Raw genomic sequence first — 19,916 nt, 5'->3', positions numbered from 1 at the left:
GTGTCTCTCTCTATTTTTCATCCCCTTTTTCTATGACAGGGTTTGTATTTATAGACACACATTGTAATATTATGGTAATCTTGCCTTAATTGTAAATTAAACGACAATGAACAAAATAGGGAAAGAAAATGTTTTAGTTCCAAGAAATCAAATAATATTCAAGAATTGATTATAATTATTGTCAGAAAGTTTGTCCATTTTTAAAATCATATTTTCCTCTTTAAAAGCAACTCATGCAGCAAATTATATTAATATACTATTTTAATTATTGTTTATAATTATTAGCATAATATTGATTCAAATTATTACTATATTAAACTAACATTTCAAAAATATTGTGTCCGATATTATAGTTATTATCTTTTTTACCCACCATTAATTATTATTCTCTTATTTTTTTTATTTTTATTTATTTACTTACCCGGACGAAATTGGGTGTTGACAGGACATATAGAGACGTCGGATCTCCTTCAATCAACGTCTATAGAGAAGTCAAATTTAACTCACTTTTCGACGTCATCAAGTGTTGAGCGCCACTGTAGCGAAGAACACGTCGAACAGTGCACTGACGAATGCCATTAGACGTCAGATGTGCACTAACCGACGTCTACTTCATTTTTTTTAAATTATTTTTTTTACAATAAAACCACACCTGAAAAATAGAAAATGATCCCAGCACATCATAATATAACATATTTTATGCGTTTTACGTTAGCAATACTAAACAATCTCAAAACAATCCAAAACCTAAACTATTAAAACTTAAACTTAAACTAAAGCTAACTAATGTTCAAAAACAATAAAAGTCTCCTTAAAGGCATGAGCATGGGTCCTAAGTCCATCTCTGTAGAAGATAAGTTGCCCACTCTTGTCTTATCTTTTTAATTTCCTCCTCGGGTACAGGAGATGTATCCTTGAAACACTGCAAAATGGAGAAAAATTCATTATGTTTGCATATGTTCAAAGCTGAATTTCATTTGTAATGTATTGAAGGTAAGCATCATTACCTCAATCCAGTCATATGTAATGCTAGCTTGAATGATGGTTTTAATCAAGGACATGACATAGAAGCCACATTCCCATGAATCTAGCTGCTTGTTACACTAAAATGACAAACTAAATAGTCAAACATTTAAATCATTTAGTAACATAGAAAATGAATAAGAACTATAAATGACTTACAACCTTTGGATACAGGATTTGAACTAGCTGACCTTGGGGTTTACCCACAACTCTATTTACGTTGAAAACACAAGGTAATATTAATATAACTATATTCATCATAAAAATTTAAGGTCAACGTGAATTTGAAACACAAAAAGAGAAACACTTACCCTTGAAGCATGTTTTTCAAATCATTTTTCATTCTTCTGTGTAGTGAACAAAACCATAAAATTTTGCATTGTTTGAGAATGATGACCATCAACCGGGAAAACTTCCCGGAAGGTCACCCATCCCAGAATTGCTCCAGGCTAAGCACGCTTAACCATGGAGTTCTTATGAGTCAGGCTACCGAAAAGCAAATGCATTTTTGGTGATATGAGTAGTCAAATCAATTCCTTTAAGCTATCCTTCAACCGTATAGTCCCATACCTATACAGTCTCCAGATCCCTCTCATTCCGGTGTATGTTCGATTCATCCATGTACCCCTTCCACCCGAAGCTGCCAGGAGCCGCTCCTTGTCTGTGCCCCCTACACCATGCTTCTTGCACCGGCGTCACTCCCCGCCCTCGTCTCCGTGCCCGGGTGTCACATGCTCACCAGCTTCCGCTTGGTTCGTCCTCGAACCACACCGTACTGGGAGAGGCTAGGCTCTGATACCATCTGTAACGCCCCGGCAACTCACAGGGAGTGTTGACTGCCCCCACAGATCACCACCAGGCTTTTCAGTGTGCTTTGTCCTCACTCGCACACTTTCCGGGAAAACTTCCCGGAAGGTCACCCATCCCAGAATTGCTCCAGGCTAAGCACGCTTAACCATGGAGTTCTTATGAGTCAGGCTACCGAAAAGCAAATGCATTTTTGGTGATATGAGTAGTCAAATCAATTCCTTTAAGCTATCCTTCAACCGTATAGTCCCATACCTATACAGTCTCCAGATCCCTCTCATTCCGGTGTATGTTCGATTCATCCATGTACCCCTTCCACCCGAAGCTGCCAGGAGCCGCTCCTTGTCTGTGCCCCCTACACCATGCTTCTTGCACCGGCGTCACTCCCCGCCCTCGTCTCCGTGCCCGGGTGTCACAGTTACTATGTCCATGTACCTAAAACAACAAAGTTTAGTTGTTAGAAACTAACAATCTAAATATAACTAGGTTTAATAGCTTATTTTGTCCCCAGTTTTGGTGAGTTGTGTCAATTAAGTCCCTCCTTTTAAAAAAGTGTCAATTGTATCCCCACTTACTAAAATTTGCCTCAATCAAGTCCCTTCCGTTAAGTACACAGAAACGTCGTTAACTTTTTTTCTCTCCCCTCTGCTCCTCTGTGCAAACAGCAGTATTTGTCAGGCCTATATTCAGGTCCTTATCTTTTGTCTTTGGATTATGTTCAGAAACATGATGACAACTTTTTTAACAATATTCATTGGATAGAAGAGTGAAACATTTTTATGTGCATTTACTTTACCCTTTAGTTGGTATAACAGTCAATTATATTAATAATTATTTTTATAATAAATTAGATCTTTATATACTTTATTATTAAATCTGATAGCAAATATATCATAAAAAAACAAAATTAAAAATTTTAGATTTACCTAAAATTTATAAATATCAAAATATAATTTTTTAGTCAAATTAAATATTTATAATACCTTTTAAATTTAATTTCGTTTATCCATTTCATCTTATTTTCTTTATCGAATATCATCCCTTATCTAATCCATACCAACATTACACTCAAATTTATTTATTTCAGAATTATTGATATAAAGTGTCATGAGTTTTATTTATTTGGACTTACATATAATAGCATTTTTATTGCCGTTTTGTATTAATGACTATATAATATCATATTTATTACTTAAAAAATTGAATAAATATATTTAAAAAGTGATTTCTTTTTTACAGCCTACAAAGAAAAAAATCTTAAAGCATAAAAGAAAGTTGAGAAAATCAAAAATCATGAATGTTATTTGGTGATTTGAAGTTCACATGTCTCCTTTTTAAAATAATCCAACCTGGAAAAGCAAATGTTAACATGCAGTGCTATCTCTTTCAAACTAATTTTGTAGTTCATGCACAATGTTGAAAATGTTGGAAATTCAATCGTGATGAAATTTAAATTTAATTTTGGAAAATAAATTGGAAAAAAGGTTGCAGGGATAGTTCCTAATCTCATGGTAGTATCTTTTTTTCCTGAAAAGAAGCTTAAGGTTGGAAGAAAAAATAGTTGTACTGGAAAGACTACATATATATAATAAAAAAGTATTTTTTCTTTATTTTCTTGCATATTTTTGGCGTCCAATTAGGGAGACCGATGTGTATACCTATTTAAACGTTGGGACCCCTCCATAACCGACATCTAAATAATTTTTTTATTTACGAAAATAACATCGATCATTTTTAATGTTGAATTTTCGGTAATTAGACATTATACACATTATGTTAAAGGTCATTTCTAACATGGTGATTACACTTTCATGAAAATTTAAAGGTGAAATTTTTTGTGCTGTTATAACCGACATAAAAATATTTTGATGCACTAATAATAAACAAATACTAACTTATTTTCATATACTTATATTGAAAAAAAAGGGTTAAATATAGCATGAGGTAATTTTTATCATTGTCTAATTAAATTTAGAGTTTTATCTTGATAATATACGATTACCTTTAATAAAAATTCTTTCTTACGTATATTATCCACGTACAATTCTAATTTTAATTAGAATATAGCATGCTACATCTATTTTTTTGTTTTAATTATATTATTATTCTAATCGGTTTATTTTAGTTGCGATGTCAGAAGGAAACATAATAAAGGAGGATTAATGTCTTTTTTATTTTTGTCATAATAATTAGAAGAAGAAAAAAAGAAATAACACTTTGAAAATATGCAATCACTTTATTATGTCTTTTTTTTTTCTAAAAAAATTGTTCATAGTTATCAATTCACAACTCTTTGACTGAACCAATAATTATTCTTCAAAGATGCTTTCATTCGACCTAAGCCATCTTCATACTATTTTCGGTATTTTTGAACGCACACGTTTGTTTCAGTATTGGGCTATACTGTCAACGATGAGTTCAGAAAATAATGCTTAGGTTTTGATTTGTAATACGACCATTCCTTCATCCTTCATTCACTAAGAGATTGAATTCATATAAAAAATTAAATACATAGCTCTTAAATTTAGACATAATATTAATTTAAACATAAAATTATAATTATGTAAAAATATTTTCATGTGATATTTTAAATTAATTTTTAATGATTTATTCCATTTAACATGTTTCATTTTAAATATTATTATAAAAAAGTTTAACATATAATGATATTAAATTAAAAGAACTTTATTTATTTATTTTTTATATTTAGAAATAAAATATATTAAAATATAGAATTTCAATTTCAAATTTAAGTTTATAAACTAAAAATATATTTAATTAAATTTTATTTTATTTTTATATTTTTGTAAAAACTTGTCATAAAGATTGTACAGTTGTTGCTCACTTATAACCAGTTTACTCGGGTTGAACTCATGGTGAGCCGAGGTAGTTCACCAACCTACCCAATATAATTTAATTATTTATTATTTTATGTTTTTATATTAGTAGTTAACATTTTTTTATTGTATTGTAAATGGAATAAAGAAAAAAATGTTTTAAGAGATCAAAATATCATAAATTTATGTATTCAAAATTCTAATCTTTTTGTATTGTGATGGGCCAGGCTGAGTTAGAATTTTTTTCAGCTCGCTATTAAATAAGTAGGTTTGGGTTAACACACTAAGTAGCTAACCCGTGACGAACCGAATCGGATGACCGATTTTGTCAACACTACCAACTATTAGTGAAATTTACTTCAAAATTTTGTTGTACTTCTACCACATGGATTTCAACAATATTTATAAACACTCTCTCTTCTTAATTCAACGACAATAAGTTAATATTAATTACACTAATATATTTAGAAATATGACATCCCTTAAGACTAATGATATAAATATTATTCTTTGGTTGAAGATCCTTCTATTCTTCAAATTATCAATTAGGAGTATTAAAATTGATGGTTTGTGTTGATTATTGACTCAGAATAATATAAACAAAGTGATGGAACTCAGTTAAAAATATTTTCATTCAAAAAATATATCAATATAAAGAGAATCTCATTTAAATAAGAGATGGTAGGTATTTATATATAAACTACGGTATAATAATGTATAACAATGAATAAGTTGATTAATATATAATTAAAAGAATACAAATTTATTAACTTAGAATGTTAAAATTTTAAGTTAAAAGCCACCTAAAAAGGCACAATTAATTGAACCCTTCTTTTAAGGGTATCTTCCACTTTTCAAAGAATTCAAGCGTTGACAGAAGTTATAAAACATTTACATTTATTTTTTCATCACATAATGTGCTTTTTGTAATCTATTTTTCTTCTCCAAACTTATTTAGCACTCTATGCTGGGATATGAGAAAATCATTTGTCTAATTTTCATGCAATGGCTCATGAACTAGACATGCTAGATAAGTTAAAACTAATTGTTGTAAAGAGAAAATTGGATAATGTTGTAAATAAAAAACCCATTTTGCTTTTAAGTCCTTAGACTGAATGTGTTCTTTCATTTTCATACATATATTGGTGAATTAAACCTTGTACACAAAGACAAAAAATGAACTACAACACAAAAGAAAAAAGATTGCAACTTTTGTTTACATTATTCAAAGGAAATTTAAAGCATCTAATTGAATATTCTTGTATCCAAATTTTTAATATTCATTAACTAGTTAGAAATATTAATCAAGAAGCTCCTACAGTTTTTGTTAGGATATATCTTTACGAATTGAATTCTACTTTTAACTTTCGTACTCTATATTCTTGTTCTTTACCTCACTTTTGAGTTTTTATGTTCCTTTTGCTGCTTTAAATATGCAAAACAAGAAGTGATTAATCTTTTCCAATTTATAGAATTTCACAGATTATATACTATAGTAATTGTCTAAGTTATTATGTATATTTACCATTTCACTGAATAGAAATCTATGTGTTGTTTTACATTGAAGTTCCTAAGTTCTTCATGCTTTGTTTTTGGTTATATACAAGAAAATTCCATGCTTGTGCTTGCTAGAATTAATAGCTAACTAGTTATTTGGGTATTAATAATTTCGTTTAGTCTTTTTAAATTTTTTAGCACGCGTAGTAATTAATCCTCTTAGAAAATATTAGATAGAGATTAAAAGCAAACGGTTTACATATTACAAGGAAATAAGTATCTTACATACTAAAACAAAAAATAAAAAAAAAATTCAAAATAAAATAAAGCATTGTTATATTACATAAATAAACCATATATCGTAAAAATTTACTAAAATAAGTTTATATATATATATATATATATATATATATATATATATATATATATATATATATATATATATATGTATAGAATGGGTTTGCTAACGCATGTATGCCTGTTTTTCAGTTGGTACATTTTAATAATGTGTACTAATAGACAAAAATGTTCTTATATATCATGGATTACAAGTTTTAAGGTTAAGGGTATTTTAATAATTTTCATTCTTGAAACTAGAAAAAAATCTCAAATCCTTACTCACCTCTCTCATTTCAATCTTTTCTCTTTCACACTTGACAGAGAAAATGTTGGAGTGACAAAGATGAAAGAGAAAGGGTTGAGAGGAACGAGGAAGGTGAGCAAGAGTTTGAGTTTTTTTTTTAGTTTTGAGAATGAAAATTATTAAAATACTCTTAATCTTAAAACTTAGAATCCATTATATATAAGGATGTTTTTGTCTACTAAAATCCGGTACACATTGCTAAAATATACTAAATAAAAAACATGCGTATGCGCGTTAGCAAACCTCTATATATAATTTATAGACCTTTATTTTCAATATGAATTATCCAAACACATAGTAGCATAACTTAAGAATTGGAGTGATGATATGTGAGAATGTAGGACCATTGTAAAGTATAAAGTTTGTGGAGAATAACATGATATGAGAATGAAATTTTTCTTGAAATGCTTATGAGATGTTAGTCGCTTTCGTGAGTGTCCACATTAGCTTCTAAAGTTGCAATCCAATTCATAAACGGACAAGAACAAAAGACAACTCATTTAATGCACATAAGACATGAATCAATCACTAACTTTTATATTTATGTTTTAAAAAAATATTTAATTAATTACCATGTTTGAGTTCTTGAAGTTTCTACTTTTAAGATTTTAGTTTTCAGATCGTTTTAGTTTCCAGATTTTAACTGTTAGAATTTTTCTCAGAAAAATCAAAGTTATGTAGATAACTTTCAACTAAAATAAACTACATGATTCTAATATTTCAGTAACTCAATCAATTCAATTGAAACATTGAAGGCAAAATATACTTTTTTAATATTTAATTAGTTGACCTGTTTCTTTTCGTTTACGCACAATTGATATCATTTTAAGAATCTATAGATGCATTTATTATTAAAAATGTAATTTTAAAATTCAATCATAAAATTTTAAAATAGTTTTAAACAATTTTATAAAAATTAAAATTTGAAAACAATTTTAAATAAAAGTCAGAATATAAATAGAAATAGAAATAAATTTAATTTTGTTAAAATCATATTTAATAAAAATATCAATTTTAATAAATATATTCATATAACATTTATTTTGATACAATTTTTTTTCTAAACTTTAAAAATTAAAGGATAGTCTTTTTAATCTAATTGTGTTGAACTTTTTTAATGTGTTAAAACACGATTGGTGTTTAAAGAGTTTATACCAAATTTAACATATTTCCGATCTAATTTAAGTTTATAATGCATTTTAAGATATTAAAAAATTAATATAGTTTGATTAAAATCACTATATTAGTTCATTTTTCAATTTTAAAAATAAATAAAATGTATTAAAATTTGAAACATAAATAAAATACAATTTATATTTAAATTTAAAGACTAAAGACATATTTAAATTTTTTAATTAAATTGGGAATCTTTAGCTCTATAACTTTGAATGCTTTAGTCAATATGAATTAATCATCTTCTGTATTAGACTTAAAACTTTTCATCCTTATGAATGTATGAATGAGCAGAAATAATTAAATTGAAAATGACACTTAATTAAAATTTGGGATAGGCCTGAGCCTTGTTTTCCATCTGTGCACGACTTAGGGCAACTTGAAGAGAATTCATTGGATGTAATCACAGTGAGTTTGTTAGAAAGTTTGACTGAAAATTATGTGCTCCAAACTGGTCACCTTTCCAATATGAAATATTCATGGAATTTGGTTGAAATCTTCACTCATTCCCACTAATGTACTTTTCCACCTAATCCAAACAAAGAATCTATCCAACTTATCCATTCTCAAACTATCTTTTGGTAGCTAAAATCCAACATTCTCTCGTAATGAGTTTTTAATAACTACACTAACACATTTTTATTTTTATCTTCATTAAACTAATTTTTGTACTTTATTTTATGTCAATAGGTGTAATATTTAAAAAAACTTATGAGTCTGTGTGATGTGAAAGAGTTTGAATATAATATTTTTAAATAAAAGGAGGTGCGTAGAATTTGAGAAAACCTCGATTTATTTGGAAAAAATCTCATAGTAAAATTATAATATACATTTAAAAAGTCTTTTAAAAGTTTTTATCATTTGGATTTTTATTTTGTTTTCTTCTCCCTTCACCTTTCACCATTGAGGAAGCGAATCCAAACATGTTCCTAGCTCCCATCAACATTCCTAATAAAATGTAAAATGGAGCCTCAAACATTAGGAACTAGCAAAACATGGAGAATTGGGTTGTTGTAGGCCTTTGGCTATGACTTCTTCATCAATGTGAGCCACAGTTCCAATGTATTGGAAAATTTTGTCCAACAAAGATCGCCAAAAAAGAATCATGAGTTAGGGTTTGGAATCTTCGTATGATTTAGGAAAGGTGTTGTTATGTTATGTAAAATGGTTATTTTGTTCATGGTAATTGTAGATGGTGGAAAGGAGAGAGAGAAAAGGAGGTGGTTGAAGGTGGTAAGTGTAGATGGTGAAGAATGAAAAAAGGAAAGAAAAAAGTGGAAAAAAAAAACTCAAAACTTACATACAATCACATTATAAATATGTTCCTATTTGACCTAATAGACATACTAAAATTGAGTCTTATTATTCATTGATAATTGAAGGCTTTAAATAGTCGTGACACTTACAATATTATGGGAATAAAAATAATAACTCTGTGTCACATTCATTACTATACTACTGTTTGGTCTATTGAGGGGAAACCTGTGGGTTACACAAACACCAATAATATTGGAGCCAACTATATAAGGGATCAACACCACTCTTTACCCAAAATCTTAAGGCAATGGGTTAATGGGTCTTTCACCTTTATAAGGTACTCTACTTTTTTATTTTTATCCAATGTGGGACTTAAACTCACACTTGGATTCCCAACATCTCCCCCTCAAGGGTGAGTCCCTTCCACATAGGTACACTTCTCCTCCAACAGAAGCATTCCCAACCAACCACAACCACGAGTAGTCCTTTCCAACCGTCGTATCTTAACGGAACTCGCTTACCTGAATACCCTTTGCTAGGAAGACTTTCGGTATAGGGATCATTAGACTTGTCTGAGTCGGTCACCAAGACGAACCATTGGCTCTGATACCATTGTTAAGAAAATTCACAATACACATACTCAAATATTTTCCTAAAATTGAGTCTTATTATTCATTGATAATTGAATGCTTTAAATAGTCGTGACACTTACAATATTATGGGAATAAAAATAAAATTTGAAAATAAAATATCAACTATCTTAAAAATAAAATCTGCTTAATCTATCATAAAATAATATTGTACCTAGATAAACCAAAAATCATAACTACGTATCTCTACTTTATCTCTATCAAATAAAATTAAATGTTACTAGACCCAAAAACTAATAAAATAATATTTAAACAAAGTTATTAATAAAACCTAAAATTTAAATTTATTTCAATATATTTCCTCTTTTTAAACCGTAAGAGATTCAATTTTGACTAACTAAAACTTTTAAGTCACCCTTAAGATATTGTTACTGGTTCGCAAATTTATGCTCAATATCTATAAAATAAAGTATTAACACCAATTTAACCAAAAAAATCACATAAAATTATTTTAAATAAAATAAGAATCGAAACAAAAATAAAAACATTTAAAGAATCACAATGAATAAATCTTACAAATATTAAGATCAAAATACTTATTAAACATGCTTTTCAATTTATCCTATGTTTCATGATGTGATAAAATTCTTAAACACTAATGATTTTGTTATAATATTTTGGATGCAAGTACATTATTATAGGGTAAATCTCTAAATATCAAGAAAATCCAACTATTTTAAGGTTGAGTTTTTTTGTAAATTTTTTAATATGTATTCAATTTGCAAGCATAAAATAAAGGGTTAAATATGTTTTTAGTCCCTAAACTATCAAGTGATTTTGATTTTCGTCTCTCTTCGAAAGGTTTTGTTCATTTTAGTCCTCTTAGTTGTGAAACTCTTATGTTTAGTCCTTAAAATTGAACGGTGTTAAGTTTTCTTTGTTATGGCAAACGGCGAGCCCACGTGTGATGTCATCTTCCTGTGTCACGTTACTTTTCTTCTTCTAAAATGAAATTAAGTATTTGTCACGTTTTTTCCAAACCCTTCCTTCTTCTCCCCCAATCACTCAAAACTTTCGCTCATCACACCCACCACTGTTCCCTCCCCTAATTCTCCATTTTCATCCATTTTCTATGCATACGCCACCATAATAATCGAAGGTACAAACTGAAATCTCTAGTAAAACCAATCCTAGGTTCAATCCAATCAACCACATGGAAATAATATGGCTAAATTACACTTCCAATATTATAATGTTCCTTCTGAGAAACATAAATGGTTGAAAATTCTACATAGTTTAAAATTCCTCATTCAAATAAGGAAAATAAAATCCACCCACTGTAGGTTGCTATAGTAAAACTTGTTCATGAAACTTCTGGTGTTGTGTATCTCAAACTGACCCGCACATACTTGGCCGATAATAATTACTCACATGAAAAAGAAAACCTCACAACCTCCCCTTTAATCAAGAAAAAGAAAGATAGAAAGAAAAGGAACTTGCCACAAAAATCTGAAAAGAAAACACTATAGAGAAAAGTATTTCCAAATGTCATATGTTTATGTAGTAGTTCATTGTGAATCCCTCCAAATGGAGATGCACATTCTATACTCGGATTACCCCTCGAAACTCGTGTTGCTAGCGATTTGGGAAAAGGATGATGTTGTTGGTGATTTGCCCCTTTGGTTATGGAAGGTGGTTGAACGACGTCGCTTGCGACGCGAAGAAAGAGCTCTGGGTGGTCTCTACGACGACTGCGGCGACATTGACGGTGAAGGACGATGAAGGATGGCTCGCGCTTTGAACTCACGGCGACTAGGGGGTTGTTTGTGCGATCTGATGATGAAGGTTGTAGAGGCTCGCGACGACGACGAATGATTGCTAATGGTGGTGGTCCGATGTGAGCTTGAAGGATTCGTGGTGTTGATGATAGCTTTTCGACAGTGACGACCTTGTAGTGGCGCGACATGGCTGACGGCAGAGGAGGATTAGGGTTTCTGTTTGGAGAAGGTAAGCGTTTCTGAGTTGGTGACATTTAAAAAAAAAGTAAAAAAAAAAAAAAGTAACGTGACACACACATACAAGGAAATGTGGCATCATACGTGGGCTTACTGTTTGCCACATCAAAGAAAACTTAACTTTGTTCAGTTTCAAGGACTAAACATAAGAGTTTCAAAACTAAGAGGACTAAAATGAACAAACATTTCGAAGAAGAACGAAAACCAAAATTGCTTGACAGTTTAGGGACTAAGAACACCCTAAAATAAATGATCAAATCTAATAAAAAAATTAAGGTAAAAACAAGTTATGATTGTATTAAAAAATTTCTTATGGAGTTTGATACGTATTAACAATGGAACTAATAAAAAAATTAAATTGTCTGACGTAACTCTTACATAAGGTAAATGAGTAATACTTACGTAGTATACATATATTTAATTGGATTTAAAATTTTGAAAAATTTTAATTGGTTGTAAGAAAAAAAGTTTGATAATTCTTTGAGAATATGCCATTGCTGTGATGAATAATGCATTGTACCTAACCTCAAACTATTCAAGTATAACTTTATTCGTTGTTCTGCACGAGGCACGAATTTTCTATAGATACTAGATATAAGTAAGTAAAAGTTGGGAAATAATAGTACACTACTATATGTTATTAAAATCCAATTTATATTTTTCAGAATAAAGTATGCAATATCAAATAATAATATTATTAAAATATATTGATTTCTTTAAATATAACTTTTCTAAAGTATGAACATTTTTATCTATTAAATTTATAAATGTTACTGTTAACGTATATGACGAATCCTAATTAATAATTCTATATTTATAAAAGAATTAATATATATTTAAAGGATTATAGAATTAATAATTATTTAAAGAATTAATTATATTCTTTACAAGAAATTTATCTTAAATTTTATTGCAAAAATAAGTACTTTTTAATGTAATTCTAAATTAATTATGAAGTTTTAGAACTTAAGATTATCATATTAGTATGATTCTTACCTGACTTCTTGCATTAATCAACAAGATTGATTAAACTAACTAAAATCGTAGATTCATTCCTATCATCTATCAAGAATTAGGAAATTTACTTGAATCTAAACTTACCCTGGTTTCCACTGCATTTAAGTCGATGAAGTAAGATGATCAATAAAGTTATCAAAATAATGAAAGCAAATCAAATAACCAACACGTAAAGCAATAACATAATACATACTAAATCAAGTACAATACAAAAAGTTTAGAGAAATTACATGCAATCCTAACTACGCAGAAGTTAACGGCTCACAATGATTTCCAATACAAGAGCATGAAGTAGCTTTTATGTTCTCATAGTTCTCTCTAAAGATACTACAATGTGTGCCTAAGAACTGTACTAAGTCACTCGCTCTCTTTGAAATAGTGTACAAAACTGACATGTAAACAATACAGACATGCTCTTGTTTTATAGACTTTAAGTGTGTTGCTTTAGCTCCCATGATGTTAATCAACCATGAGGTTTTCTCCCTAGGTGGATTTTCTCTGTGCTTAGGCTTCTAACTTGGTGTTTCAGTAATGGAGTTTTCCTTCCCAAGTAGGTTTTCTTTTCAGGCTCAACTATCAATTCTAGGCCTGAGGCTTCCTTCTAGTGAAGGTTTCTTCATGTGTGGCTCAATGCAGGCCTTGTATTTGAATCTTTCACAAACCATCTTAAAAGGCACAACGTCATCTTTAGGACCCAATGTCACCTTTCTAATTTAATTCAATTTACTTGCAAAACCAGCACATACATATTGTTACTATGGGCTCATAGCCGACCGAATGGTAAAGATGCAGAAGAGTCGCTCGCCCGATGATACCTCTCAGGTCAATGAACCGATCGGTAAAATCATCCCGACCGATGATATCTCTCAAGTCAATGAACCGATCTGTTAAATCAGCCGTTAAGGTAATTAAAAGTAATAACTGCCGGGGAACTAATGAAAATAATTGTCATTTATTGACAATTAATATTGTCATTCATTGGTAGTTAATGAGTCAGACCTAACGGTAAGCCCATTATAATTTATAAATATTTGTCTAGCAAGGACGACAAGTAACTTGGAACTGAACTTAGAGCTCTGATAACTAATCTTGATTACAAGATTACTACGCGAGATCACTGACTTGAGCGTCAGAGTGTCTTTTGCAGGCACCCTCCCTTGCGGCTTGGATAAGGAGAAGAGAGAAAACAACACAACTGAACATCGGAGCAGACAACTTTGAATGTTTTGGATTAGGGTTCTAAATCCTGCCGAAACATTTTGGCGTCTACCGTGGGGCCGAGCTATCATTCCCACTTAGCCGCAACAACCCGTGAGTGATGCTTCAAAAGAACGCCAACCTATCAACCCCTTCCGCTTGGCTCCCTTGACCCAACCTCGCTGGCTAAGTCGTTCGGCCATTGAGTCAAGCTTGTTCGGCCAAAAGGCCACTCAGGTGATGTGATCGATTTTTTGGATTAAACCATTCGACCGTTACATGGTCCTGGCATCCAGCCTCAGCTCTCGGCCATTCGACCGTGAAATCACAGTCGTTCAGCCTCGGCTGAACACCTTAAGGCCTCAACCGTTTGACATCCAGCTTTCGGGCATCAGACGTTCAATTTCAACAGGGCCTCCTAAGGCCTAAGCCGTTCGGCCTCGGCGTGGAAACCTTAAGGCCTCAGCCGTTCTGCATCCACCTTTCTAGCATCAGACGTTCAGTTTCAACAGGGCCTCCTAAGGCCTAAGTCGTTCGGCCTCGGCATGGACACCTTAAGGCCTCAGCGTTCGGCCTCCACCTTTCGGGCATCCGACGTTCGATCTCAACAGGGCCTCCTAAGGCCTAAGTTGTTCGGCCTCGGCTTGGACACCTTAAGGGCTCAGCCGTTCAGCCATGATGATTCGGCTTCACGGCCTCACTTCTTTAACCATTCGATTCCCTGCCTTGTTCGTCTGGCCGTTAGGCCTCATCTTGGCCTCTAAAAGCCTCACCTGTCCGGCCTCCTTGGCTTCCGATGGCCTTAAACGTTCGGCCTCGACTCAATCCTAGCTTCTCGGCCTGACGAGATATATCATTTGGCAATCTGCCATTCGGGATTCGACTGTTCGGCCTCAAGCTATTAGCAAAATTGGTGCTCAACTATTCGGTCGGTCGGTCTTCAAGGTAAGTCTTAGACCTCAACCATTCGGCCATAAGGCCTTAGCTACTTTGCCAAATATGGCATCCAGCTTTCGGCCCTTCGACCTCGACCTCTCAACCGGTTAGCCTCAACCTACCGGCAGATCGGCCTTACGATGCCCTCAAGTACTCTCAAATCTGGCCTTACAAGTACTCTACCGATCGTTCAACCTTTAACGCCTGGTCTCGTCAACACAACAAATCGGTCTCGACCGTTCTGCCGATTGGCCTCGCTCACACGGCCATTCAGTCTTCATCATTCAATCGCTCGGCCTAGTACGTTCGGTCATTAGGCCCAAGCTTTTGTGATTGGCCATTCGAATTTAGCGGCTCGGCCATACTTTGGTCTTAGGTAGATCCATAATCTAGCCTTGCAGGCACTTAGCCAAATTTGGCATCAAATTTTCAGGCTTCGCAGATATTCAGCCAACAATTCGGCCTCCAAAGGCTTCCACTTCTCGGCAAATTCTAGCCTCAGGGACTCGGCCTCCAGAGGCATCTGCCGGTCAGCCATACTAATCAGGATTCGGGGACAAACATAGTTCAATGGCGCGCCCACCATTTTCTTGGATTTGAAGGAATATTCAGGTATTGGCCATTTATCTTGAGTCTACATTCGGAAAGGCTCATCATATTGGTGTCGTCACTGAAGTCATGGGCAAGTCTAGCTAACCAGTTGCTTGAGCAAACTCGTCCGCGTAAAACTTGTCGGTTGCATGGTGGACTCCCACGCGAGACTGCCAAGCAGATCGCCCAATCATTCTCTTCTTCGGGAAGGTCTCCCCTTCTGCTACCAAAACTGAGTGGATCTATCTCCTCGATGATGACCACCGCGTGACCGGTTTTCTCATCATTGGTGACGCTCACTATCAATGAAACTATCGCCCCTTCATCAGCATCCTCGCATTCGATGGCTCTTTCGTGTCTTCCTGCACGACTAAGAATATGCTACGCTCGGCCTAGTACGTTCGTTCATTAGGCCCAAGCTTTTGTGATTGGCCATTCGAATTTAGCTGCTCGGCCATACCTTGGTCTTAGGTAATTCCATAATCTAACCTTGCAGGCACTTAGCCAAATTTGGCATCAAATTTTCAGGTTTCGCAGATATTCAGCCAACAATTCGGCCTCCAAAGGCTTCAACTTCTCGACAAATTCTAGCCTCAGGGACTCGGCCTCCAGAGGCATCTGCCGGTCGGCCATACTAATTAGGATTCAGGGACAAACATAGTTCAATGGCGCGCCCACCATTTTCTTGGATTTGAAGGAATATTCAGGTATTGGTCATTTATCTTGAGTCTACATTCGGAAAGGCTCATCATATTGGTGTCGCCGCTGAAGTCATGGGCAGGTCTAGCTAACCAGTTGCTTGAGCAAACTCGTCCGCGGAAAACTTGTCGGTTGCATGGTGGACTCCCACGCGAGACCGCCAAGCAGATCGCCCAATCATTCTCCTCTTCGGGAAGGTCTCCCCTTCTGCTACCAAAACTGAGCGGATCTATCTCCTCGATGATGACCACCGCGTGACCGGTTTTCTCATCATTGGTGACTCTCGCTATCAATGAAACTATCGCCCCTTCATCAGCATCCTCGCATTCGATGGCTCGTTCGTGTCTTCCTGCACGACTAAGAATACGCTCATTAAAACCTTCAATCTAATCTTACCCACCGACGACCCCTTCGCAGTGGTCTGTGCCCTCATGGGAAGCATTGATAGGTCCTATCACGAAGCCCACAACCTTATCGCCCATGACCAGTGCCTAGCTGGCATCCGCTTGACCCTAAAACGGGCCTCGTAACCACTTAGGACGAGCGCCGCAATAGCCACTGAACACGACGACGAGGTGCCCGAGATCCTTGCCGCATGCGCCCTTCACTTGAACAAATGCTTGATCCAGTAACAATCATAGAGCATGATTGCATCTTTGAAAGTGTCCATGAGCACTACAACAGTGACCATGAATCAGGCAACATTTGGTCCTTACCGATAAACTTCAAAGCATCAAAACAAGTGTAAGAATATAGTTGAATACCGAAACAAAACAGGCACCTCAACTCTTATTTAGCTAGCACCTCCCCGAGCAGTGATAATTCATATGGTCATCATCCACATCTTCTATTGTTCTTTTATGCAGGTCATAAGACTCTAAAGTAGTTACATCAACATCAAGACCGAACGGTCTCACTCGCTCGGTCGTCTGGCCTCAACATTTCGACCGAGCGGTCACATCTATATTCTTGGTATTATCTTGCAGGTCATAAGACTCTAAAGCAGATACATCAAGACCGAACGGTCTCACTCGCTCGGTCGTCTGGCCTCAACTCAAACTAAAATTTCAGCTACATTTTTCTGACCGTTCAAAATTCTAGTGTTGTTTTTCTTCGGTGCAGATATCAGGACTCTGTATACAAACTACTTGGCCAACTTTGAACAACCGATTGGCAGGGAACATTTTTCAACTATGTGAGGCAGATTTCTTTTGTGAACTCTTACCTTGGTCTTAGGGCACGCTCCTAGTGAACTCCTAAGACCTAAACCGAGCAGGTGAGACAGATTTCTTTTGTGAACTCTCACCTTGGTCTTAGGGCATGCTCCTAGTGAACTCCTAAGACCTAAACCGAGCAGGTGAGGCAGATTTCTTTTGTGAACCCTTACCTTGTTCTTAGGGTATGCTCCTAGTGAACTCCTAAGACCCAAACCGAGCAGGTGAGACAGATTTCTTTTATGAACTCTCTCACCTTGGTCTTAGGGCACGCTCCTAGTGAACTTCTAAGACCTAAATCGAGCAGGTGAGGAAGATTTCTTTTGTGAACTCTCACCTTGGTCTTAGGGCACGCTCCTAGTGAACTCCTAAGACTTAAGCCAAGGTGAGGCAGATTTCTTTCGTGAACTCTCACCTTGGTCTTAGGGCACGCTCCTAGTGAACTCCTAAGACCTAAACCGAGCAGGTGAGGCAGATTTCTTTTGTGAACTCTCACCTTGGTCTTAGGGCACACACTCCTAGTGAACTCCTAAGACCTAAACCGAGTAGGTGAGGTAGATTTCTTTCGTGAACTCTCACCTTGGTCTTAGGGCACGCTTCTAGTGAATTCCTAAGACCTAAACCGAGCAGGTGAGGCAGATTTCTTTCGTGAACTCTCACCTTGGTCTTAGGGCACGCTCCTAGTGAACTCATAAGACCTAAACTGAACGGTGAGGCAGATTTCTTTCGTGAACTCTTACCTTGGTCTTAGGGCACGCTCCTAGTGAACTCTTAAGACCTAAATCAAGCGGTAAAGCAAGCTCTTTCATGAACTATCGCCTTGGCCTGGGAACACTTCAAAGGAACTCTTAGCGCAAAACCCTCTCGGACAATAAAAAAGTCATGCTAGGATGAATTGAAACTCAGGTAAAATCCTCTGTCGATCAATATAACTTTATAAACCCAACACAATATCAAAAATTTTGCTAGGGCTTGGGAGGCTTATGTTACTATGGGCTCATAGTCGACCGAACGGTAAAGGTGCAGAAGAGTCGTCTGACCGATGATACCTCTCAGGTCAATGAACCGATCGGTAAAATCAGCCCGACTGATGATACCTCTCAAGTTAATGAATCGATCGGTTAAATCAGCCGTTAAGATAATTAATAGTAATAACTGTCGGGGAGTTCATGAAAATAATTGTCATTTATTGACAATTAATATTGTCATTCATTGGTGGTTAATGAGTCAGACCTAACGGTAAACTCATTATAATTTATAAATATTTTTCTAGCAAGGAAGAAAGGTAACTTGGAACTGAACTTAGAGCTCTGATAAGTAATATTGATTACAAGATTACTACGCGAGGTCACTGACTTGAGCGTCAGAGTGTCTTTTGCAGGCACCCTCCCCCGCAACTTGGACAAGGAGAAGAGAGAAGCCAGCACAACTGAACATCAGAGCAGACAACTTTGAATGTTTTGGATTAGGGTTCTAAATCCTGCCAAAACACATATCAATTTCCACTTTCTATAACTTCTCCACTGCTTATTTAGTGATTTTGTTTTATAAAAAAAAAAAAAAGCATATTCCGTGATTAAAGACAAAATGAGTTTAATTACTATGATTTTTATCAAATTTTTACTATGAGTAGAGACCCTACGACTTCACTTTGTTGCATCAGACCTATTCCATGGGAATGATGATCGATTTCTTAACATCTGGGCACTCTCCTTGGGATTGGCCAAACCTTTTCTTTCGGACTGTGACCCTTTACTTTGTAATGGTCACTGAATCCTTTTTTATATAGGTCTTCTGCTTAGAAATAGGAAAAAAAAAATTATCCTCTGCATGGTAATGGTTGTTAAATCCCCATATTTTAGATAAAAACTCTGTACTTGAAAATGGTTAAATATGTAAATTTCAAACATATTTTTTTAAAAAGAATACAAAACTAAAAGAAAGAAAATTTTAGAATCTCTCAAATTCATGTCATCAGGACCTTCTCCATGTAAATGATCACTAATTTCTATTTAGAAGGTCTTCTATGGAAGGTCAAATTCATCCTCTCTTTTTTATCATGACTCACTTCATGGAATTGGTTATTGTATCTATTTAGGTTTAGTGATTTTCTTATTCATTTTTCTCTCTTTATTTATGTTTGAAAACTGAACGAAATTAATATTTTTATCTTTTAATCTGAAAATAGAAAAATATTAAAATATCATATTATCTAATAAAATTTAAATAAAAGAGACATTTGATAAAATTCAATTCGAAATGCACACTTATATACATCATAATGTATCAAAACTCTTCCCTCGTCTTTTAAACACCTAATATCCTTAATACATGTGATTTAAATGATTAGTGAAGAAAGAAATTTATCTAACAAAATAAATATCAATTCTTATTATGTAATAATTCAAATATCATTCGAA

At 34.1% G+C, this 19,916-nt stretch overlaps 1 protein-coding gene across 1 annotated transcript; it reads right to left on the bottom strand.

The window, feature by feature from the left end:
• Positions 1-832: 832 nt before the first annotated feature.
• On the bottom strand, positions 833-2,240 carry LOC148200459 (uncharacterized). The gene is made up of 4 exons (XM_088114599.1): positions 1,335-2,240; positions 1,186-1,234; positions 1,008-1,103; positions 833-922 (listed from the first exon to the last, which is right to left on the bottom strand). Exons 1-4 carry the CDS (start codon positions 1,421-1,423, stop codon positions 833-835), a joined length of 324 nt encoding a protein of 107 aa, XP_087970725.1. The 5' UTR covers positions 1,424-2,240.
• Positions 2,241-19,916: the final 17,676 nt, after the last annotated feature.

This window comes from Vigna umbellata, chromosome 4, assembly GCF_029865625.1.
Source record: "Vigna umbellata cultivar VRB3 chromosome 4, Vumbellata_1.0, whole genome shotgun sequence".
Classification (NCBI taxonomy): domain Eukaryota; kingdom Viridiplantae; phylum Streptophyta; class Magnoliopsida; order Fabales; family Fabaceae; genus Vigna; species Vigna umbellata.
Note: the sequence above shows the minus strand (reverse complement) of the source record. Positions and strands in the feature narration are given on the sequence as shown.